This window comes from Macrotis lagotis, chromosome X (assembly GCF_037893015.1).
Source record: "Macrotis lagotis isolate mMagLag1 chromosome X, bilby.v1.9.chrom.fasta, whole genome shotgun sequence".
In the NCBI taxonomy this organism is placed as follows: domain Eukaryota; kingdom Metazoa; phylum Chordata; class Mammalia; order Peramelemorphia; family Peramelidae; genus Macrotis; species Macrotis lagotis.
The window spans coordinates 471,681,496-471,706,531 of NC_133666.1; the positions used below are offsets into that span (position 1 = coordinate 471,681,496).

Genomic DNA, 25,036 nt, shown 5'->3' on the forward strand with positions numbered 1-25,036 from the left:
TATCTATAAAATAAGCCCCTTGAAGACAGGGTTATTATCTTGAATCCATTTGAAACCCAAAATATATACTGAATTCAATAGCTTTTCAGTAAATGTTATGAGAAGGAATAAAGGAAATAATCTAAACAGCTCACACTTCTAGTATCTAAGAGGAAAAATATGCTGTGTGAGGCAGAGCCAAGACAGCAGGTTATAGGCAACAATTAGGATGAATTCTCCCAACATTCTCTTCCAAACAACTTTAAAATAACTTCAAATCAAACCCTGTGGCAGCAAAATCAACAAATTTTTCAGTCTATGACAACTTAAGAATTTGATATTAGAAATCTGAAAAACCAGGGTGGGAGCTGGCCCAGAGTGTGGCAGCATCAGTGGTGGGCCTCAGCTGAGAGTGGCAGCAGTAGCACCTTCAGAAGCTCTCAGGCTAGAACACTAAGGGTGTCAGACAACTGGTCAGAGAGAGATTACAAGGATGCTTTGCTGGCCTTGTGTGTAGTTAGCACTGACAGCTCTATTCCCATACCAGTTATAGTTCCAGGGTAGAGAGAGTGTTTGTGGTCTGTCAGAAGTGACAGCTAGGGAGGCTAGATGGTGCAGTGGATAGAGCACCGGCCCTGGAGTCAGGAGTACATGATTTCAAATCTGGCCTCAGACATTTAATAATTACCTAGTTGTATAGCCTCCACTTAACCCCATTGCCTTGCAAAAAAAAAAAACAACCCTAAAAAAAAAAGTATCCACTAGTCATATTCTAAGAGGAGATCTATTGTTTGAGGCTTCAGGGAGCAGAGGCCCTTCCTAATAATAATCAGATCTCAGACCAGAAGAGCAGTGGACCATACTTTTTCATGCATAACATCACGTTTGAAATCCCCAAAACTTGCAGACTCCTAGAACAAACCCTAAAACAACAGCACAAAAAAACCCTAAAACTTGGCACAAGTGCCTCTCTATCCCCAGGTGAGCAGGATTCAACTTTAACATGAAGTTCATGGTATGGGAATAGAGTTGTCAGCACCAACTGTACCCAAGGCCAGCAAAGAAACCCTGTAATCTCTCTAAAGAAAATAGCAAACAAACAAAAAAAAGGACTTGAGTGTAAAGAGCTACAATGGTGTGCCAAAGAAAACCATGGCATAAATTTAGAAGACAATATGAAAGATACAAGCAAAGTCTCAAAGAAAAGTGCTAATTGGACCAAGCCCACAAGAATTCCCAGAAGAGTCAAAGAAAGAGATAAGAGAAGTAGAGGAAAATTTGGAAAAAGAAATGAAAATGACTTTAAAAAATTATGAAAAGAGAATTAACAGTTTGATAAAGGAAGACACTTTTTTTTTTAGTTTTTTTGTAAGGCAAAGGGGATTAAGTGGTTTGCCCAAGGCCACACAGCTAGGTAATTGTTAAGTGTCTGAGACAGGATTTGAACCCAGGTACTCCTGACTCCAGGGCCTGTGCTTTATCCACTATACCACATAGCCGCCCCAGGAAGATACTTTAAAGAACAAAATTGGTCTAATAGTAAAAGAGGTAAAAAAAATTCATTGAAGAAAAGAACTTCAAAAAGCAGAATTAATCAAATTAGTTAAAGAGGTACAAAAGTTTGCTGAGAAAAATAATTTCTTAAAAATGAGAAAAGAGCAGTTAGAAACTAATGATTCCAAAAGACATCAAGAAACAATTAAAGATAATCTAAGAATTAAGAGTACCTAAAAGCTATGACTGAATATAAGAGCCAGGACATCATATTTCAAGAAATCATCAATCAACTGTCTCAATAGCTTAGATCCAGAGAAAAATAGAAATTGAAAGAATTCACTGATCAACAAAAAAAGATTCCAAAAAAGAAGACTCCTAGTAATATTAGAGTGAAATTCCAGAACTCCCAGGTCAAGGAGAAAGAAACAATTCAAATCATGGAGCCAAAGTTAGACTCACACAAGATTGAGCAGATGTTAAATGAAGGGACTTCAGAAGGCAAAGGAAGTAAGATTACAACCAAGAATAACCAATTCAGCAAAACTGAGTATAACCCTTAAGAGAGAAAAATGAATAGCTAATGGAATAGAGGATGTTCAAGTATTCCCGAGGAAAAGGCTAGAGCTGAAAAGAAAAGTGACATTCAAATACAAGACTCCAGAGAAGCATAAAAATAGATAATATGACAGTAATCATAAGAGATTCAAATTTTAAAAGTTTACATTCTTATAGGGTAAGATGATAGAAGTAACTACCAAGCATTTTATCATTATTAGGGCAATTAGGAATTTAAATAGACAGCATGGTGGGAGTCCACTACATTGGTATGATCTCAAAAAAAAATGAAGGAGTGAGAAAGGAATGAACTGGGAAAAGGGAGAGGTAGAATGGGGAAATTTTTCTTACATAACCAAGGTGTCAAGTGTCAAGGAAAAACTTTTTTTAGTGAAGGGGAAAATAGGAGAGGATCAGAATTTGAGCCTCACTATCATCAGAACTGGTTAAAAAAGGAAGCAGATATGTGGGGGGTGTCTGTGTAAATTTACCTTATCCAATAGGGAAATAGGAAGGGAAGCAGATAAGAGAAGTGGTGGGAGGGGGTACATAGAGAGAAATGGGACAGATGATAAAGAAGAGGGTGGATTAAGGGAAGCAGTGGTTAGGAAAGCAGTGATTTCTTTTGTATGTAATAAGACATACTAATATGGGGAAAAAAAGCACTTTTGAGGATGGATAGGTTAAAAAAGAAAGAAAAATATGCAAAAGAAAATAGGATTGAGGAAATATATAGTAATCATAATAGTTTATATGAATGGAATGAGTTCACCCATAAAATGAAAGCTGGTAGCAGCAGTAAAGAAAAAAAAGGAGTAAAAATTATGATCTCATACAATGCAAAAGAAAAAAACCAGACAATTAAAGGAATAAATAGGGAAACTACATTTTGATAAAGGGTACCACAGACAATGAATAGCAAGATATTAAATAGCAAATTTCTCTGATAAAGGCCTCAATGCTCAAATATATAGAGAACTGAATCGAATTTGTAAAAATAAGTCATTCTCCAACTGATAAATGTTCAAAGGCAGTATCTCCAGTCATTCTGACCCATATTGTGTTCACATCCCTGTCTCCAATTCACTGGAAAGTCATGACATCACTGTTCCAATGTCATGGTCCTCTTCATAAGGACAAACAACAAATGGTCGCTGGATATGAAAAAGAAGAAGAAATCAAAGCTATCTATAGTCATGAAAAAATGCTCTATGATACTACTGATTAAAGAAATGCATATTAAATAACTCTGATGTACAACCTCACATCCATCAGAAATGACAAATGCTAGAAGGGATTAGGGAAAATAAGTATACAAACAGTTGGTAGAGTTGTGAATTGGTTCAATAATTCAGAACAATTTGGGACAATCCAGAAACATTATAAATATGTGCAGACCTTTTGACCAGTATTACCACTACTGGATCCCTATCCCAAAGAGCTCAAAGAAAAAAAAATTACATACAAAAATATTTATGACTTTTTCTGTTGGCAAAGAATTGGAAATTGAGGGGATACTTATCAATCAAGTAATGGCAAACTCATGTTACATACATGTATAAAAGAAAATAAACAGTTTTTTTAAAAAGGGGAGTTCATAATTCATAATTTCATTAGAAATGAAAGCTACTAAACTGTGCATATCCTTTAACCAAGAAATACCACTAGAAGGTCTCTACTCCAAAAAAGAACAAAGGAAAAGAGGAAAAGGACCCAAAATGCACAAAAATTTTTACTGCAATTATTTTTTTTGTGGTGGTAATGAATTGGAAATTTAGGGAGTAAGCAGGAGTACAGAAATGAATGAATAAGTTATGGGTGTGTGTGTGTGTGTGTGTGTGTGTGTGTGAGATACATCACTATTATGCTGTGTGAAATAAAGAATATGCAAACAGACACAGAGTGAAGTGAGAACCAGTAAAACAATTTAAACAATAATAGCAATATTGTCAAGACAAACAACTTTGAATGACTTAAGAACTCTGATCACTATAATAATCAACTAAAACTCCAGAGGATGCAAAAGATATACACTACTCCACCTCCTAATAGAGTAAAGTCTAAGATGCTTTTCAGAGAACATGATTAGCAAGAGAATTTATTTTCTTTTAACAGGAGTTTGCTTTTCTTGCTTTCTCAACTGGAGAAGAAATAAAAGGAAAAAATTCATGTCAGAAAAATCAATAAAATTTAGTAATAATTAAAGAAACCAAGGCTTTTAGTCTGAAAACAATTTTAGAATTAAATGAAATGAAATTAAACTATAAACTAAGACATACTATCACTCATTTTTAGACCTACATATAGTCATTATGGTACATTATTTCAAATTGTTTTGGAAAAACCAGGGGGGCTGGGATGGGAAGGATTCACTACCATGATACATTTTAAGGCTCAAGTCTTTAAAAGCATAAAATAGAACTTGTAGTCCTTGCATTCACAAAATGAGTCATTTCCAGATGACTGTCTTTCGTCAGTATCAGACTCAGTATCAGATTTTACAAGCTCTGATATTTTATTATTGTGGCCCACAAAATACAGTATTCTCAAAAGAATCACCTTCCCCCCCTCCCAAAAAGGACAAATCTTTATGTTGCTCCTATATATATATAGACATAGTCTGGCATATTTTATATAAGAAAGATAAAATATATAAATACTAATTACAAAAAAATTTAATTCAAGGAGGAGCATTTCTAACTTATTTCATGAATATCATTCAATAATAGAGCAATATGATCTCACTTCACAGTTTTAAGAACAGTTCTTAAAAGATGTTGTATAGTAAATGTGTCTAACCCACAGGTCACATGCAGCCTTCAAAGCCCATTCATGTGGCATTATTATATTTTATTATTAAACTCATTGATAATATGTATTACATTGTAGTCATAAATAAATATTAAATTTTATATGTAGCTCTTGACAAACTTTTGTTGGAAAATACAAGAGCTAAAAGGTTGAACATCCAAGAATTTACAGCAATAAAGAACCCAGTTGAAACCACCTAAAATCTATAACGCTTTTTTTCTAAAAGTTTTCATTTTTGAAGACCTTCAGTTTTTCTCTCAACTTCAAAAATTATTCTGTACCTTTAAATACAGAATTTCTTCCTGCCTCTGAGGGGAAGAAAAATTTTTTCTAAAGAGTAAACTCTCAATTTCTGAGCTCTAGTCATCTATTTTTTAAAAAAATCTCTCCCAAGTAACTGCTGTCGAGTATTTGCTTTTCCTTGGATCTTGAAGCTCTACTTCTTTATTGGCTCCTTCCCCTTTACATACAAATGTAATTTGAATTTTCTCTTTTCTAAAATACATGTAATTCTACTTCAACATTGTTATCCCATTCTGAGCTACAACTCTAATTCCTTTTCTCCTCAAACTCAAACTTCTTGAAAAAGTCTTTACTTAATGGCATTACTTTCCTTTCCCAACACCTTAAACCCTTGTAATTGGCTCCTGTTCTTATCATTCTACTGAACCATTCAAGTTTTAACTTAACTATTCCCTCCAAGTACTCTATATTTTAATTAGCCAGTATTTGCCAGCCTTGCACACATCCTGCCCATTTGCTCACAAGGTTCCTTATTACAAGAAAAACTTGTTTATGGATCTCTAGAAGAAGCTTCACAATTGGGGCAGTTAGGTGGTGCAGTGCATAGAGCAATGGCCTTGGAGTCAGGAGTACCTGAATTCAAATCTAGCCTCAGACACTTAATAATTACCTAGCTGTGAGAGGCCTTGGGCAAGTCACTTAACCCCATTGCCTTGAAAAAAAAAACCCAAAAAAACCCAAAAAACACTTAAAAAAAAAAAAGAAGCTTCACAATCACCAAGAAATCTAAGTAGAATCACCTGGAGGACTTTACCATTTACAGGAAATCCCCCTTCCATTTAATTGATGTACAAGGCATTCTCCAAGATAGTATGACAGTAGTGAACACTTCTGTTGAATATACATGTTTCTGTTTTCAATTTTTTGATGCTGGACATCAGATAGCTGAGTTCTGTCTGAAGCAGCATCTATTAAGGAATTTTGTATAATTTAACTATAGATTGAAGACTACTTGTTGAAAAAGTACTTGTATTCTTCTATTCCAAGGAATCAATTATATTTTTATATGGAATAATAAAAAATAAGACACTGTAGAGAGATACAAACTGGGCTCAAAAGTGAATAGGAATTCATTGAAGAAACTGTATCATACTTTCAAATACCTCAAGTTAATATGAAAATAAAACCCACTTTTTTTTTAACAATATTCTTAGCATTATAGATTTAGAACTAGAAAGAACCTAGAAGTTACTTAGGACAGATGAGGTGAATGCCAAAGATCACAAGGATAATAACCAATTTATGTAAATAATGTAACACCATAATCTTTGCTGAATGGAAAGTTCAGGTTTACTTAAGGGGAATAGACACATACAGATGGGCAGACAGGTTGCAGCTCATTGCCAATATGGTTTTTGTACAAGGACAGGTGAGATATAACCCAGGAAATAGGAGGACCAGAAAATGAATTAGACAGTTCATGTGATGAAAAGATGGGACAACAAAACAGTAGTCAGACCTGCACTGGTATCCAAAAAAATGTTAAGACCTAAAGAAAGGTCTACAGGTCATTGAATAGGATCCTCTGAGGATGATTTATGGAAAGACAATAACAAGACTCACATGGGAGAAGGTAAGTAAGCATTGCGATCTCAAATTTGAGAACGTAGCCACATTACTGAGGTCACAGATTTATTCAATTATTACAGGAAAATGCTAAAAATGGGAACCCTGTTTTTTTACTTATTTCAAAGCAAGGCAACTAAAAACTTCTGGATCATTATACTTATTTTTAAAAAAAAGCAGAATGTAATATACAAACTACTTTCATATTCTAAGACCTCTGAAAGGGAAAAAAGTAAATAAACATACAGGTTTCTAAAGCATAATTAGTGTTTCTAGAAGTACAGGTATTTAAGCAGCATAGTAAACCTGGAATTTAGTAACAACAATAATAAAAATAACAACTAGCATTTATATAGTATGTTTTTTTGCAAGACAATGGGGTTAAGTGATTTGCCCAGAGTCACACAACTGGTAAATATCAAGTGTTGGAGGTGCTCTATCTCTGTGCTACCTAGATGCAACCCCCCTTTAGACAGTATTTTTTTTTAGTTTTTTTTTGTTTTGTTTTGTAAGGCAAATGGGGTTAAATGGCTTGCCCAGGGCCACACAGCTAGGTAATTATTAAGTGTCTGAGACCGGATTTGAACCCAGGTACTCCTGACTCCAGGGCCTGTTCTTTATCCACTGCTCCAACTAGCCGCCCCTTTAGATAGTATCTTAAAGTTTGCCAAGTTCCTTATATAGGTTAGCTCATTAGGTCTTCTATTATCCCCATTTTCAAAGATGATAAAGATGGGGCTGAGAGATTTAAGTGACTTGCCCAGGGTCACTCAATCATTATGTGTTTAAGGCAGAATCTGATCTGACTTGGTTTGCTTTGTTTGACATTCTTTCCACTGTGCCAACTAGTTCCTTTTTTTTTTTTTAGATTTTTGCAAGGCAAACGGGGTTAAGTGGCTTGCCCAGGGCCACACAGCTAGGTAATTGTTAAGTGTCTGAGACCAGATTTGAACCCAGGTACTCCTGACTCCAAGGCCGGTGCCTTATCCACTACACCACCTAGCCGCCCCTAGTTCCTTTTTTTTTAAGAGAAGGCTAATAGTGCAAGAAAACTACCTCATTTGGGGACAGGAGAAAAGAGAAGGGTTTTGTGTTACAAATCCCAAAATAAGCCTTAAAATTTAAGTTTAACCCTACTTCTGGTACTTATCAACTGTACTACTATATAATATTAGTTGATAACATTTATACAGATCTTTAAGCTTTAATAAGTGTTTTACATATATTAAGTCCTTTGATCTCCAGATGGACCTTACCTAACATGAAGTCTGGCACTTTTCCTCTATTACAACATGAAGACTGTATTGATCTCAGTAACTTCAATTTACCAGAAAATTTAATATACTGAAACTGCCAATTTTAACATTCCAATTAAATAAAAATTTTACTAAAGTGAAATTCCAAAATGTTGCCCCTACATTTCTGAAGTAGAGAATGAATACTTAATTAATAGAAGGGATAGTAATAATTAACAGGAACATCTGTGATTTTCTACTTGACTACAAGTTAAAATATTTCAAATGGGCATCCATTTGGTTCTCATGTTCAAATTTTCAAGTGAAAAATAAGATACCAACATAGGTACTTAAAAATCCACAAGCTATTTATTCACTTTTTATTCAGTTGTCATAAATATGCAAACCATTAAGTTTTGAGCTATGGAGGACATAAAGAGTGACATTACTTTAAAGGAGCTTATTTTCTCTGGTGGGGGAGATGAGTTACATATAAATAGCTATGCTAAAAGGCAAGATAGGATTGTGATTAAAAGGGATAAGGACAAAGGACTTTAGGATTGTGGAGATCAGCAAAAGTGAGGCCTGTCCTGGCCATTCTTTTCTTCAGGACTGTTTTGGTGAGCTTTCTCAAAAAAGTTCAGTTGAATGAAAGCTTCTTAAAGAGACTGTTTATTATTTGAGTCTTTGAATCCCCCAAGGTTTTAAGCAAAGTTAGGTCCTTAAAAATTGTTTACTGAGTTCAACAGGTCCTAGAGGTGTTGGTACTATTTTAATTTATATTTTCTGTAAATTATCTTCAAAACTACACTAAAAAAAAAAAGCTTGAATATACTTGTACCAAAAACTCTTTCACATTCCATTTTAATAAATAAGCATTTACTGAAGACCTATTTGTTCCATAAACTGACTACTCTGCTAGAACTATGGCTAGTTGTGAGTATATATGAAACTGGAAGACAAGAAGTTATGAAATAAGTGCCAAATTATCAGAAATCAACATGTAAAAATGTGCTGATAAAGTGAGTCCTAAGGTAGATACTGAAGGATGCTTAGAAAAATAGGGGAGGAGTGAAGGGCATTGCTAGAGAGAGGAATAGTTGGAACATTTCTGTATCAAAAATCTAAAAAGTAGTCATACAAATCAGTAACCTTCCTCTTTTTCATAAGACTACTAAGCTGGAAAAATATAATATTGTAGTATTAAAATGGAATTCCTGGAAATTAATAAATTAAAGCTGGCCAAGAGGATTATGAAAAACAAGAGAGGAAATGAAGGACAACTGAAAAAACTTTTAAAGAAAAACATTTTCTGCTCTAAAGTTAATCTAAAGAAAGAGAGCTAAGATTTTGAAATCCATTAAATATATTGATTAGTTATGACTTCTATGACTCACTGCCACGAAGCCCAATAACATTTCTGGGCTATCAGAAAAACAAGTAAAACAAGTATTGTATAATATTGTATAGCAGAGCAGTTATTTAAGTAATCTTCTGCACTCCAGTCAGATGATATAAGGTGTGAATTCAAAATAACAAATAACAACAGAAGAGATTTCTGGGGCAGAGCCAAGATGGTGGCATGAAGTGAAACATGCTCTAGGAGCTTTTTCCCTACGAAAGATCTGAGGCCTCTATTCTATACAGATTCCACCAAGAAAAAGAGAAGATTCAAATAAGTTTTCAACTGTAGACATCATGGAGGATCTTCAGTGAAGGTCTGCCTCTTTGGGGGAAAAGGATAAGTAAAGTCCAGGAGGCAGTAGAGGGGAAAGCCAGCAAGAGGCTCTTAGACACAGTGCAATCCAGGTCCTGACAACTTAACAATGGAAGAGGTCCTGGCAGCTAGATAGGAAGCCAGCAAGGAGGATCCCAACCCCAAAGTCTGAACTCTGGGAACAGGGGCAAAAGACAGGACTGGGTTGGGAACAAACCACTGCTAAGTCAGAACCTGGACATAAAGGAGGAAACAAACCTCTGCAAAAGCAAGGCCTGGACAGCATAGGATACATCTTGGCCAACAACAAGCCAAGGATCAGACTCCTGCCCCAGGGGAAAAAAAAAAACAAAAAACTTTGATCTATACTCCCCATACCCCAGGAGCAGAGCTAAAACACCAGAGACAAGCAGAAAAACTAGAAGAGTGCTCACTATAGAAAACTACTTTACAGACAAAGATGACAGCAATGCCATGTGTGAGGAAGAAAGCAGTGAAAGATCATTCACAGGGGAAATATCAAAACAATCTATAACTTGGACTCAAATACAAAAGCTCATTGAAGAGCTTAAAAAAGAATTTAAAAACCAAAGAAGAGAGGAAGAAGAACAATGGAAAAAAGAAATGAGAATCATGCAGGAAAATTATAGAAACAAATGAATCTATAAAACTACAAGATTCCATCAAACAAAATAAAAAAGGCTGAAAAAAATTGAAGAAAATGTAAAATACCTTTTAGGGAAAACAAATAACCTGAAAAATAGATCCAGAAGAGATAATCTACGAATCATTATACTACCAGAAAGCCTAGATCAAAATGAGAATCTGGAAAACAACTTGCAGGAAATTATAAGGGGAAAACTGTCCAAATCAGCTAGAACAAGAAAAACAATACAACCACTGAAAAAAATCCACAGAACCCCTCCAGAAAGAGACCCCAGGATAAAAACTCCAAGGGTTGTTATAATCAAATTCCAGAACTCTGAAATAAAGGAGAGAATATCGCAAGCAGAAAAAGAAAGCAATTCAAATACAAAGGAAACATAATCAGACTCACACAGGACTTGTCAGCCTCAGCATTAAAGGATCACAAGACATGAAATAACATATCAGAGAGCACAAAGGACCTGGATTACAACCCTTGCAAAATTAGGAATATACTGTCAGGGAAAAAGATGGATGTTCAACAAAATAGAGTACTTCCAAAATTTCCTGACACAAAGATCAGAACTGAACAGAGAATTCAATTGTCAAATACAGGACTCAAGAGTTGCATTAAAAGGTAAATAAAAAGGGGAAGGAAAAAACAAAACAAATGTTGTTCAAGACCATCAAATTGTATGCAACCCTAAATGGGAAGATATAGCCTCTAATTCTTGAGAACTTTATTTCTCTTAAGATAATTAAAGGGTCAAATATAATTGAAGAGATTGGATTTAAAGGATAAGGGTATATTTGGGTCTCACCAGTGTATACCCTTATCCTTTAAGAGTTCCAAGATGACATCACTATGCTTGAGACATAAAGCCCTGTTGAAAAGCAGAGGTATAAACTTTAAACTTAAGTGTCTCATTATCCTTTGACTCACTTTAATTCTGATGTGCTTAGTACCTCTCTAATGATGGCATCATAAACTGTGAGGCCCTGAGTAAGTGTCTCTGTAACTTAAAATCATTTGTAAAACTCTCCAGTGAGACTCCAGAGCCTCTCAGTACTTAGAGCCCTTGAAGGTTCTGGCAGTTAATTAGATCAGGGTTTAATATAAAATCTACCCTTCACATAACAAGGGGTTATGTATCCTGGGTGGGGCTGGGGGTAAAGTGTGAGAGAAAATAGGCCTTGGAGGGAGGGGCACAAATAGTTCAAGAAATGATCTGACTTTGGATGATACTTTGGCTCATGAAGAAGACTGTGTGTCCTTGGAGGGTACTTGAAAAGTGGGTAAGGTAAAAAATGATTATAAATATAACAGGAAGTAATGTGAGACAATGGTGCTTATCAAGCAAATCAAGCAAGCAATCTGTGATGATACTTTTGATAACAATGAGCTTATGAAGCAATCAAATAATCAAACTGACATTGATAATACCTGATTACTAGTACTAGAGTGATAAATAACACCAGGTAAAGAGGCACAAAGATTTATAATTTTAGAAGGAAGAGAAGGGAGAGAGTGAACTCTTGAGTAAATTCTATTCAGTAGACTTGGCCCAGAGAGGGAATAAGATACATTCCCACTTAGGTTTAAAAATTTATCCTAATCTTATGATTTCTCTCTCATCACACTCAATTTGGAACAATGTATACCATGGAAACAATGTAAAGACTGACAAACTGCCTTCTGTTGGGGGTAGGGGGAGGGAAGTAAGATTAGGGGAAAAATTGTAAAACTCAAAATAAATAAAATCTTCAAAAAAAATTTATCTTAATCTGGGGAGGGGGGCAGGGAAAGGGAAAGATAAGAGAAGGGACCGAATAATAGGGAAGGCGAAGATAAAAGTGAAAATAAACTGAAAGTTAAATTTTAAAAGAAAACTCAAAGGGGAAAGGGAGGGAAATTTTGGCAAGGAGAAATAAGAGGAAAGGAGAAACAAATATAAATTGAGAAAGATAGCATGGAGGGAAATACAGAACTGGTAATCTTAACTGTAAATATAAATGGGATGAACTGTCCTATAAAACAGAAGCAGATAGCAAAATAGATTAAAAACCAGAATCCTACAATATGTTGTTTACAAGAAACACATCTGAAGTAGAGTATCCTGTGTATATAGGATACAGGTAAAAAAAAGGTTGGAGCAAAATAGATTATGACTCAGCTGAAGTAAAAAAGCAGGGTAGCAATCCTGATCTCAGATAAAGTAAAAGCAGAAATCGATCTCATTAAAAAGGATAAGGAAGGAAACTACATCTTCTTAAAAGACACCCTTGATAATGAAGCTATATCATTATTAAACATGTATGCACCTAGAGGTATAGCATCCAAAGTCCTAGTGGAAAAACTGAGTGAATTACAAAGGAGAAATAGACAGCAAAACTTTAATAATGGCAGACCTCAACCACTCTCTCTCAGTACTAGATAAATCCAACACAAAATAAACAAGGAAGTTAAGAATGTGAATGAAATCTTAGAAAACTTAGATATGACAGACCTCTGGGGAAAACTTAATGGGGATAGAAAAGAATATACCTTTTTCTCAGCAGTACATGGCACCTATACCAAAACTGACCATGTACTAGGACACAAACTTTTAATCAAATACAGAAAGGTAGAAATAATAAATATACACTTCTCAAACCATGATGCAATAAAAATTACATGTAATAAAGGGTCATGGAAAGATAAACCAAAAACTAATTGGAAATTAGATAACTTCATCTTAAACAATGGGTGGATCAAACAGCAAATAATAGAAATCAATAATTATATTTAAGAAAATGATGCTAATGAGACATCATACCAAAATTTATGGGATACAGTCAATACAGTTTTGAGGGGAAACTTTATATCTCTAAATGCCTATATGAATAAAATAGAGAAAGAGGAGATCAATGAACTGAGTATGCAGCTAAAAAAGCTAGAAAAAGAACAAATTAAAGATCTTCAATTAAATACCAAATTAGAAATTCTGAAAATCAAGGGAGAGATTATAAAATTGAAAGCAAGAAAAGCATTGATCTCATAGATAAAACTAAGAGCTGGTTTTATGAAAAAGCCAATAAAACTGACAAACTTTTGGTTAATCTGACTAAAAAAAAGAAGATTACCAGTATCAAAAATGAAAAGGATGAACTAACTACCAATGATGAGGAAATTGAAGAGATATTTAAGAGCTACTTTGTGATACTGTATGCCAATAAATTGGATAACTTGAGTGAAATGGATGAATATTTACAAAAATACAAACTGCTCAGATTAACAGAAGAGGAAATAAATTACTTAAATAATCCCAAATCAGAAAAAGAAATTGAAGAAACCATCACTAAATTCCTGAAGGAAAATGTCTTCAGGTCCAGATGGATTACAAATGAATTCTACCAAATATTTAAGAAACAATAAACTCCTATTCTATATAAACATTTTTAAAAAATAGGAGAGAGTTCTGCCAAACTCCAAACTCCTTTTATGACACCAACATGGTAATGATTCCTAAACCAGGAAGAACCAAAACAAAGAAAATTATAGACCAATCTCCTTAATGAATCTTGATGCAAAAAATCTTAAATAAAATTTTAGCAATGTAATTATAGAAAGTTATTACTAGGATAATACAGCATGATCAGATAAGATTTATACCAGGTAGGCAGGGATGGTTCAATATTAGGAAACCACTCCACATAACTGAACATATCAATAGAAAAACCAATAGAAATAACATGATTATCTCAATAGATGCTGAAAAAGACTTTGATAAAATACAACATTCATCCCTATTAAAAACACTAGAAAAATTAGGAATAAATAGAATTTTCCCAAAATAATAATAATAAATAAATAGTATCTAGCTAAAACCATCAACAAATATTATATGTAATGGGAATAAATTCAAAGCATTTCCATTAAGATCAGGGGTGAAACAAGAATGTGGATTATCACCATTACTATTCAATATAGTATTAGAAATGCTAGCTGTTGGGGCAGCTAGGTGGCGCAGTGGATAGAACCTGGAATCAGGAGTATCTGAGTTCAAATCTGGCCTCAGATACTTAATAATTACCTAGCTATGTGGCCTTGGGCAAGCCACTTAACCCCACTGCCTAGCAAAAAAAAAAAGAAAGAAAGAAAAAGAAATGCTAGCTGTTGCAATAAAAGAAGAAAAATAAATTGAAGGAAGGAATCAGAATTGGCAATAAGGAAGCAAGGCTTTCACATTTTGCAGATGATATGATGTTATACTTAGAGAACCTGAGAAAATCATCTAAAAAACTCCTTGAAACAATTAACAAATTTATCAAAGTAGCAGGATATAAAATAAACCCACATAAATCATCAGCATATATATAAACAACAAAAGCTAAGAGAAAGAAATAGGAAGAGAAATTCCATTTGAAGTAACTATAGGGGGTGGCTAGGTGGCGCAGTGGATAAAGCACTGGCCCTGGAGTCAGGAGTGCCTGGGTTCAAATCCGGTCTCAGACACTTAATAATTACCTAGCTGTGTGGCCTTGGGCAAGCCACTTAACCCCATTTGCCTTGCAAAAACCTAAAAAAAATAAACAAATAAAGTAACTATAGAATACTTGGGAAACTACCTCCTGAGACAAACCCAGAAATGGGGTTTATATTATAAAGCACTTTTCACTCACAGTCAGATCTAAATAATTGGAAAAATGTCAACCACTCATGGTAAGGTGGAGCTAATATAATAAAAATGACAATTCTACCCAAATTAAATTACTTATTCAGTGCCATACCAATCAAACTACCAAATAACTACTTTACCAAGCTAGAAAAAATAGTAACAAAATTCATCTGGAACAACAAAAGGGCAAGAATGGCACGGGAAATGATGAAAAAAAAATGTAAAGGAAGGTGCCCTAGGTCTACCAGATCTAGAACTATACTATAAAGCAGAAGTCATCAAAACTGCCTGGTATTGGTTAAAAAATGAACCAGTGGATTAGGATAAGTTCAAAGAAACTGCAGTAAATGACTATCACAATCTGCTATTTGACAAATCCAAAGACATCAGCTTCTGGGATAAGAATTAATAGTATGGAAAAAACTTGACATAGACCCACATGTCACACCCTATACCAAAATAAGGTCAAAATGGGTACAGGATGTAGACATAAAAGGCCTCACCATAGATAAATTAATAGACCAAGAAATACTCTATCAGATCTATGGAAAGGGGATAAATTTATGACCAAATAAGAATTAGTGTACATTATAAACTGCAAAATAAATTATTTTGACCATATTAAATTAAAAAGGTTTTGCACTAATAAAATCAATGCTGCTAAAATTATAAGAAAAGCAGAAATCTGGGAAACAATCTTCACAACTAGGGGTTCTGATAACAGTCTCATTTCTAAAATATATAGAGAATTGTATCAAATTTATAAGGTTACAACTCATTCCCCAATTGATAAATGGTCAAAGGATATGACAGTTTTCAAATGAAGAAGTTAAAGATATATAATATATATATGAAATCATATGAAAAAACACTCCAAATCATTATTGATTAGAGAAATGTAAATTAAAACAACAATGAGGTTATGACCTCACACCCATCAGATTGGTCAAGATGAGAAAAAGGGAAAATGATCAATGCTAAAGAGGTTGTGGGAGGATTGGGACATTGATACATTTGCTGGTGGAGTTGTGAATGGATCCAACCTTTCTGAAGAGCAATATGGAATTATGCCCAAAAAAGGCAATAAAAATGTTCATACCCTTTGACCCACAATTCCAGTTCTAGGGCTATATCCAGAAGAAATTATAAAAAATGAAAAAAGTCCTACATGTTCCAAAATATTTGTAGCAACTCTTTTGTAGTGGCAAAGAAAGAAATTGAGGGGAATGGCTAAACAAGTTATGATTCATGAATTATGGAATATTATTGTTCTATAAGAAATCATAAATGGTCCAACTCTAGAGAAGCAAGGAATGACTTAAGGGATCTGATTCTGAGTGAAGGGAGCAGAACTAAGAAAACAATGTACACAATTAACAATATTGTGAGAAGTTCCACTTTAATGGAAACAGCTCCTCTCAGCAGTTTAGATAGCTATTAGACCAGCTATGGACATTGTTATCTCCATCCAGAGGAAGAAAAACAAAACAAAACAAAAAAACCTTCAGAATCTGATGAACACTTTATAAAAATTATCTCTTATGTATCTCTTTCCTTTAATGCTAATTCCTCATAGTATGACTAATATATAAACATGTTTATCCAAAATATGTACGCACAATGCTAACCTGACTGTTTGGTCACTGAAGGGAGGGCGATCGGAAGGGAGGCTGGAAGGAAATTTTTTAACTTAAAAATATATATGTGCATATGGATGAAAATAAATAAATAATTTTTTAGAAAAGCAAATGACTACAGTAGTTACTATAAAATTTCCACTTGTATTCAACTATGAGGCAAAAGTCAATTCAATTATTTTATTCTTTTAGAAACTAAAACCAAGGTTCAGAAAAACAAAGCTGCACATTGAAAAGTACCTTTTGTTAAATGAATTAATCAAAAAACATTACTCTAGCTAGTAGATATGTGAGATATAACACAAAAGAACCAGAATGTCTGTTGTTCCCTTTGTCTTCTTCTCCTGGAGCTGCCTACTCTGCCTGGGGCCCTGTTGTAGGGGGTGGCATTGCTTGGAGAGAAGGAAAGCTGTCTGGCCTGGGAAGTTCCAGAATGAATTTGCCTTGAAACAGCTACTTAACCTGTCTGAGTCTCAGTTTCGTCTTCTGCAAAAGGGAGAAAATAATACCTGTACTACCTCTCAAGGTGGTTGGGAGGCAAGATCCATAAACCTTAAAGAGTCATAGACATGAATTCTCCTCTCTTTCCTCCTTATTTAGCCAAAATGTTCAACTCTTTCATGTCCCCAACTGGAGCAATAACAGAAGAAAATTTCAATGTGCCCTCCCAACTTTCACTGGAAGATGATGTCCTCCCCACTTTTTTTTTTTTTTAGATTTTTCAAGGCAATGGGGTTCAGGGCTTGCCCAAGGCCACACAGCTAGGTAATTATTAAGTGTCTGAGGCTGGATTTGAACCCAGGTATTCCTGACTCCAAGGCCAGTGCTCTATCCACTACACCACCTAGCTGCCCCATCCTCCCCACTTTTTAAGGAGCTCAGATAGAAATACAATGCCTATTCCTTGCCCATCAGAAAAGATGACGAGGTCCAGGTGGTTTGTGGACATTACAAAGGTTAGCAAATTGGTGATAGTTCCAGATTTCAGAAAGAAATACATAATTTACCAAGAGCGTATGCAGTGAGAAAAAGCTAATGTCACAGTTATCCATGTGGACACTCACTCTAGAGTAAGTAGTAATCACCAGGCTAAATCTAGACAAAGATGGCAAAAAGATTCAGGAGCATAAAGCCAAGTCCAGATAAGTTGGAAAGGAGAAGGACAAATATAAAGAAGAAACCATTAAGAAAATTTTAGAATAAAAGGATCTGATGTATAGCTGAAATAACTGGAAAATTAAGCATAAAACAAAAATAATAATAAAAGAACCTAGAGAGACAAAGTAGAAAATTGGAAAATGCATTGTTGGCAAGAATACTGTATTACCCACTTTGATGTTGTGCTAAGAAATGACTTATGGACATGGAAGTACTATAGTTAAGAAAAGTGAATAGTGACTAGGAAAAAAAATGCAGTTTATGTAAATTACCTACGACTTTGAAGTAATGAACAAGAATTAAAACATTGAATATTTGGGCAGCTAGGTGGGTGCAGTGGATAGAGCCATGGAGTCAGGAGGATCTGAGTTCAAATTCGGACTCAGACACTTAACAATTACCTAGCTATGTGACCTTTGGCAAGTTACTTAACCCCAAAGTCTTGCAAAAAAACCAAAACACAAACATTGAAAGTTTCAAGAGCCCCAAGAGCATAATGTTACAGGGACATACAAGACCAAAAATGCTGAGATATGGAAGGCATTGGTACTATGGATCTTTGAAAGTAGGCACCATTTTCAGAGCCTTGGGAATTTTATGTGAAATTCAACTTCAAGTGGCCTACACATAATGATTATAGCTTGTAAGAACAATCTCAATAGGATATGCAGTTGAAAGTCATACAGAGATATGCAGATGAGTGGAACAACAGAACTATTACATTTCCGTGTTTGGGAAATGAGGGTAAAATTTAAAACATATGCTTTTAAATTTCATATTCTACCAGAGACCTTTCTGGGTTCATCCATCTTCCCCTCAACCTCCTCCAGACTCCTTGCCTAGAGGCTGTTTATATTATACATAATTATTGGCATGCTATCTCTCCCCTATTGAAATGTTTTTGTCTTTTTAATAATTGGCACTGATATATAGCCTGACATATAGCAAGTACTTAATAAATGACTGGTGACTGACTTTCTTTTATTTGGGAGAACTATTTTTTGCCAATCATAACATTCTGATTAGTGATCCCTAGTTACCTACTTCACTTGGAAATGTTTATTTCCAAAAAATCTATTACAGGTGTACTTCATTTTAAATAATAATGCATTCTCAAATTCTAGATGTAAGGATCACTTCAGCAAAGCAAATGATATTTCTCCTCTATTAACATTATTTAGCTTTTATAATCATCTCCTAAGCATTTCCATATCTCTTGCTCTTTTTAACTTGCACCAATTAAAGGAGAAAGATAAAAAGAGAAAGGAGTTTCTCTGGAAAAATGGTTGCCTGTCTTGAATCCTAGTTATTTATAAAAATAAATGTGTAATGCAGTAGCTATTCACAATAGTGAAGAAACATGAAAAAAAATTTATGCATAATAAGAATAATCTTGCCTAACTACATGTTGAATAATCTCATGATTTCATAACTCCATTATAGTTGTTTGTTTGTAAGTATGAAGAATCATACAGTGGCGTATACTTGTATTTAAAAACAATTTTGATTTGTTATGTTCCTGAATAGCTTGTTACTATTATTGCCAAAAATATTTCAAATTTGAAAACTTTCAGCTCACAAAAAAATCCACTGAACACTCTCAAAGTTTAGATTATATTTCTATTCAATTTGGAGATACTATACATAGGAACAAAGGCATAAAGCAAAATAGTAGCAACATGTGGTATAAGATATCTAATCTATAATTCAAAAACACTGAAGTAAAAAATGATAGAGTGACCAAATATCATGGGGGAGGGGTGAAGAGCCTTACATGAATATTTTCTAATTTTAGTAGATGTACTGTATAATATGATTTGACATCTTCTGACACTAGCCTCACACAGAATCCTGTCTCTTCAAACAGCATCACTTGGTCTTCTTTGGTTGGCCAGTATTGTGCACATTTTACCTAAGTTGAAAGATATGAAAAAAATAAATATTTAAAGAACTTGCAGACATATAAACCAATACAATGGAAGAGAACTTCTTTTCAAAAAATTAATCCAAACTAAAAATCAATGTTTGCCTTGGAAAGATAAAATATTGATATACAGTTAAACTGTATTTGTAATCCAAGAAAGCATGACAATTGACTTTTTTTTTTTAGATTTTTGCAAGGCAATGGGGGTTAAGTGGCTTGCCCAAGGCCACACAGCTAGGTAATTATTAAGTGTCTGAGGCCAGATTTGAACCCAGGTACTCCTGACTCCAAGGCTAGTGCTTTATCCACTACACCACCTAGCCGCCCCTGACAATTGACATTTTTAATATCACATTTTTTGCTTTTAATGTTTATCAATTTAACAGATTCGAGGCAATGAAGGTGAAGGTACCCATAATACAGTATTGAAAAATTAAAAAAAAAACCCATTGTGTAATAGGTTTAAAAACGTGTTCCTGAATATATTCTGTATCCTTATGGATTTCTATTCTCATATTCGGGATTTTTTTTTAAAAAAATCTATACTTGGTTTGGCTTAAATTGCATTTTGAAGTATAAAAAGGAGATTAACAGCAATTGTATTTTGACAATACAGAACACAAAGCCCTAAAAACAGAACTATTTATTTTCAAGCAAACAGACCAACAATTTTGGAAAATATCTGACTGCACTAAGCTTTTGATTTGGCGATCAAAATGTTTATATTTTCATAAATCTTGAGAAACAAACAATCAAGTTATTTCACTAATTTTTAACAAATGTATAATGTCAGTTTTTAAGTTTAGAAATATAGTTAAATACTCTGAGAAATACTTTATTTCTTACAATAGGCAATATCACATGATATTTTCTGTACTAAGAAAATCCTCTTTTATGAGGTAATAACAATGGAACCTTAGGATAATGTTGCTATGGGTTTTTTTTTTTTATGGTTTTGTTTTTGTGGGGCAATGGGGTTAAGAGTGACTTGCCCAAGGTTAGTAACTTGCCTAGATAGTAACTGAGACCAGAATTGAACTCAGGTCCTCCTGAATCCAGGGCCAGTCCTCTCTATCCACTGCAACACCCAGCTGTCTCTACTAGGTTCTTAAAGTCAGGAAGCCTGGGGGGTATGATATAATAATTCCCAAATGTAATAAATTAATGAAATATGTATTAACTTATTTTTATCCATCAATGGCTATATGGAAGAGTTTTTCAATAAGATTCAGTAACTTTTTTCTTTTATGTTTTTGTTCAATGCAATCAGTTTTCTGAACATAACACCAATAATTAAACTTTGTCAATGTTATTTTAAAATTTAGGTTTCTAAACAAAAGCCTGTAATCTATGAAAATCTCTTCAAATTCAACAAATGAACACTGTCTTTTCTTATACTGAAAAATCACAAAGCCCAAGAGTCTTTTGGTCCAAAAAATGATGACAAGTGGATTTATTGAAAAGGAAGTGACAAATTACATATCACATTACATATCCAAAAATGAAGAAAGTAGTTTTTAAAGACTTATCATCAGAGCAGCTAGGTGGCACAGTGGATAAAGCACTGGTCCTGGAGTCAGGAGGGACCTGAGTTCAAATCCAACACTTAATAATTGCCTAGCTATGTGACCTTGGGCAAGTCACTCAACCCCATTGCCTTAAATAAACAAAATTATAAAAAACAACTTATTAACTCCAAGAATATATTTGATAGTGAAAATGTATAATGTTTCTAATTTTAATATAGCTATTTGTAACTTATCTGAAGTCTAACTTTTTAAAACCATCAGCTAAGGATCATTAATAATTTACAAAGATACAGCAATCATTTTATATAATTCAATCATAGATTTCTTAAAACTTTGACAACAAAGGACTATGATCCAACTGAGGGATTTTTTTAAGACCTCTAAAGCTGAGCTAAGCATGAACCACTGATAATTATTGCCTAGTGTATTATATTTAAACCTACGAAGCTAATTAATGGTCTGCATTTGTTATTTAGGAATTCAGGGTGTCAAAGAAAAAAGGATAGATTAGTTCTTCCTATGAGAAAGATCTAACCATTATCTTCAAGCTATTAAGAACAGCTAACTAACAAGGAGAGATCCATAAAAAGCAACTTGGGAGAGCACTTAAAAAGATGATGTACAAATGTAGTAATATTAAGTTATAAATAACTTACTGAGTTAAATAAATACTACTTACTGAATCTTTCTCCACAATTCGGTTTAGCATAACAACTGCTTTGGATTTTTGCTGCCATACCATGAGCCAAAAGTGACAACATGTATTAGGAAGTGGACCCTGTAGAAATACAAAAAGAAACTGGGTAAAAAGTGAAGTAGTCTGTCAGATCTATGGAAAGGGGAGCAGTTTATGACTAAGGAAGAGATGGAGAACATCACTAAAAACAAACTAGATGATTTTGATTACATTAAATTAAAAAGCATTTCCACAACCAAAACCACTGTAACCAAGATCAAAAGAAATGTAGTAGACTGGGAAACAATCTTTACAACTAATGTTTCTGACAAAGGATTCATTTCTAAAATATACAAAGAACTGAGTCATATTTTTAAAAAAAGCCATTCCCCAATTATCAAAGGATATGCAAAGGCAATTTACAGATGAGGCTATCAAAGCAATCCATAGCCATATGAAAAATTGCTCTAAATCATTACTTATTAGAGAAATGCAAATTAAAGCTTCTTTGAGGTACTACCTCATACCTCTCAGACTTGCCAATATGACCAGAAAGGATAATGATCATTGTTGGAAGGGTTGTGGGAAATCTGGGACACTATTACATTGCTGGTGGAGCTGTGAACTCATCTAACCTTTCTGGAGAGAAATTTGGAACTATGCCCAACGGGCAACAAATATGTGAATACCCCTTGATCCAGCAATACCACTACTGGGTCTATAACCTGAAGAGATGAGGAAAAAGGGTAAAAACATCACTTGTACAAAAATATTCATAGCAGCCCTGTTTGTGGTGGCAAAGAACTGGAAATCAAGTAAATGTCCTTTAATTGGGGAATGGCTTAGCAAACTGTGGTATATGTATGTCATGGAACACTACTGTTCTATTAGAAACCAGGAGGAATGGGAATTAGGGAAGCCTGGGGGATTTGCATGAACTGATGCTGCGTAAGATGAGCAGAACCAGAAAAACACTGTACACCCTAACAGCAACTTTGATCAACCTTGATGGACTCGCTCATTCCATCAGTGCCACAATTAGGGACAATTTGGGGCTGTCTGCAATGGAGAATACCATCTGTATCCAGATAAAGAACTGTGGAGTTTGAACAAAGTTCAAGGACTATTCCCTTTAATTTAGAAAAAAAAAAACTGCTATCTTATTGTCTCATCTTGTTATCTCTTATACTTTATATTTCTTCTTTAAGGATATGATTTCTCTCTCATCACACTCAATTTGGATCAATGTACAACATGGAAACAATGTAAAGACTGACAAATTGCTTTCTGCGGCGGGGGGGGATTAAGACTGGGGGAAAATTGTGAAACTCAAAATAAATGAAATCTTTAATTAAAAAATTTTTTAAAGTGAGGTAAGACAAAAATGAATGCAACAATAAGACTTGTTTGGAATCATTCACATTATTGAATTATTGAATGTATTACTGAATGCATATTACTGGTATATAAAAATAAAGTTATAATTATATGAATAATAAAAAATTCAGACATTGAATCTACCTAAATTGAAAGACAAGTGATACTCAGAACAACTGGAGATGATGAAAATACCTCTTGGTTTCCCAAGTTTTATTCTAAAAAAAAAAAAATTAATCTGTAAAAGAAATATATGAGAGAAACCAGCTGACAAAAAGTAGTTGAGAGAAAATACATTCCAATGATTGAAACACACTGATAGTAGATTTCTAAAATGAACACAATAAAATCTTTCAAAAATAATATAAAGTGATAAGTAAATTACAATATGAGGGGTATGTCTGGATTTAGCTGACAGTCACAAATAAACTTTGTAACATTTCTCACATATGTCCCCTTCTTTTGTGTTATACCACCATCCCTGGGCTGGAGTGGGGCCTTATCGGAAGTTTAAAGTACTTTTATGGAATTCAGCTCAGAAGGGATGGGAGATGCTCAAGAATAAAATTCTGGAAGAGCCCCAAAAGTAAAAAATTTCAAGGAAGAGGAAAAATGTAATTTATCTGAAGAGACACGTAGATACACAGGAAATTCACATACAGAGAATTGAAGTAAGTCCAGGTATAGAAGGTGATGCTAAGAATATGACACAATTCTGCAAAAATAGTACTGTTTGAAATAATCAGCATTGGTTGAGGCTGGTGAGGAAAACTAAGGAAAACAGGTGAGTTTTAGTGATATGAGGAGAAAAAGTAAGATCCAAAAAGAGATGGGATCTTTGTTTCTATTTGTTTCTATGTAAGATAAAATGTCCTTTACTTTGGAATGGCAGAAAAAAATTACAAGCAGGTGGTAGATACCCAAATTACTTAAGACAACAATAAGAGATTATCTAGCTGTTCTTGATGACCTCAAGTTACTTGATCCATATAAACTACATCTTTGCATGCTGAAAAATTGATACATGTGACTGATGAGCCAATATCAATGATATTTTTAAAATCATGGAAAATGGGAGTAACCACAAGATTGGCTAATGGAAGAGAACAAATTCAGCAAACTATAGGTAAGTGAGCCTATGGTTTGATTCCTAAGAAAATGTTAGAATAGATTTTTTTAAAGGGGTTGCGAAGTATCTATATGGAAATGGTGATTTCAAAAGCTAATATGGCTTCATCAAGAACAGGTTATGGGATGATGAAGCATTCTACTAATCTTGACATTTTCAGACAGAGGTAACCAGAGAATTTGTTTCGCTTAACTCTGTAAATTTGTTCTGATCATTTTCTTTTTCTTTTTTTCCCAATGGGTAAAACAGTAATAAAGTTGCAAAAAAAAAAAAAAGGAAGGAAGGAAGAAAAAAGAAAAAAGAAAGGAAATAGAAAATTTTAAAGTCATAGAACATGGAAGGCCAGTTAGTCAACACAATTTTGAAAGTCATGTGCTGAATTAATTAGATAAATTTAAGGAAAATAAAAATGTACTAATTAGATAAATTTAAGGAAAATAAAAATGTACTTATTAAATTTCACATACAATTCTTATATATATATATATATATATATGTATATGTATATGTATATGTATATGTATATGTATATGTATATATATATATATATATATATATATATATATATATATATATATATATATATTTGAAAATGCAACTTATTGAATTTAGAATTAAGGCAAAAATTTAACTCCTGTAC

General features: G+C 33.9%; 1 protein-coding gene across 4 annotated transcripts in view; it reads right to left on the reverse strand.

The window, feature by feature from the left end:
• Nucleotides 1-25,036, reverse strand: part of PTPN2 (protein tyrosine phosphatase non-receptor type 2) — a 105,704-nt gene that overhangs the window by 34,239 nt on the left and 46,429 nt on the right. For all 4 annotated transcript variants that reach the window (XM_074204020.1, XM_074204019.1, XM_074204021.1 and 1 more), the window contains 2 exons: nucleotides 21,894-21,992; nucleotides 19,536-19,673 (listed from right to left, as the gene is read on the reverse strand). In XM_074204020.1, coding sequence (XP_074060121.1) covers nucleotides 19,536-19,673; nucleotides 21,894-21,992 — 237 coding nt within the window. The remainder of the gene's footprint in view (nucleotides 1-19,535; nucleotides 19,674-21,893; nucleotides 21,993-25,036) is intronic.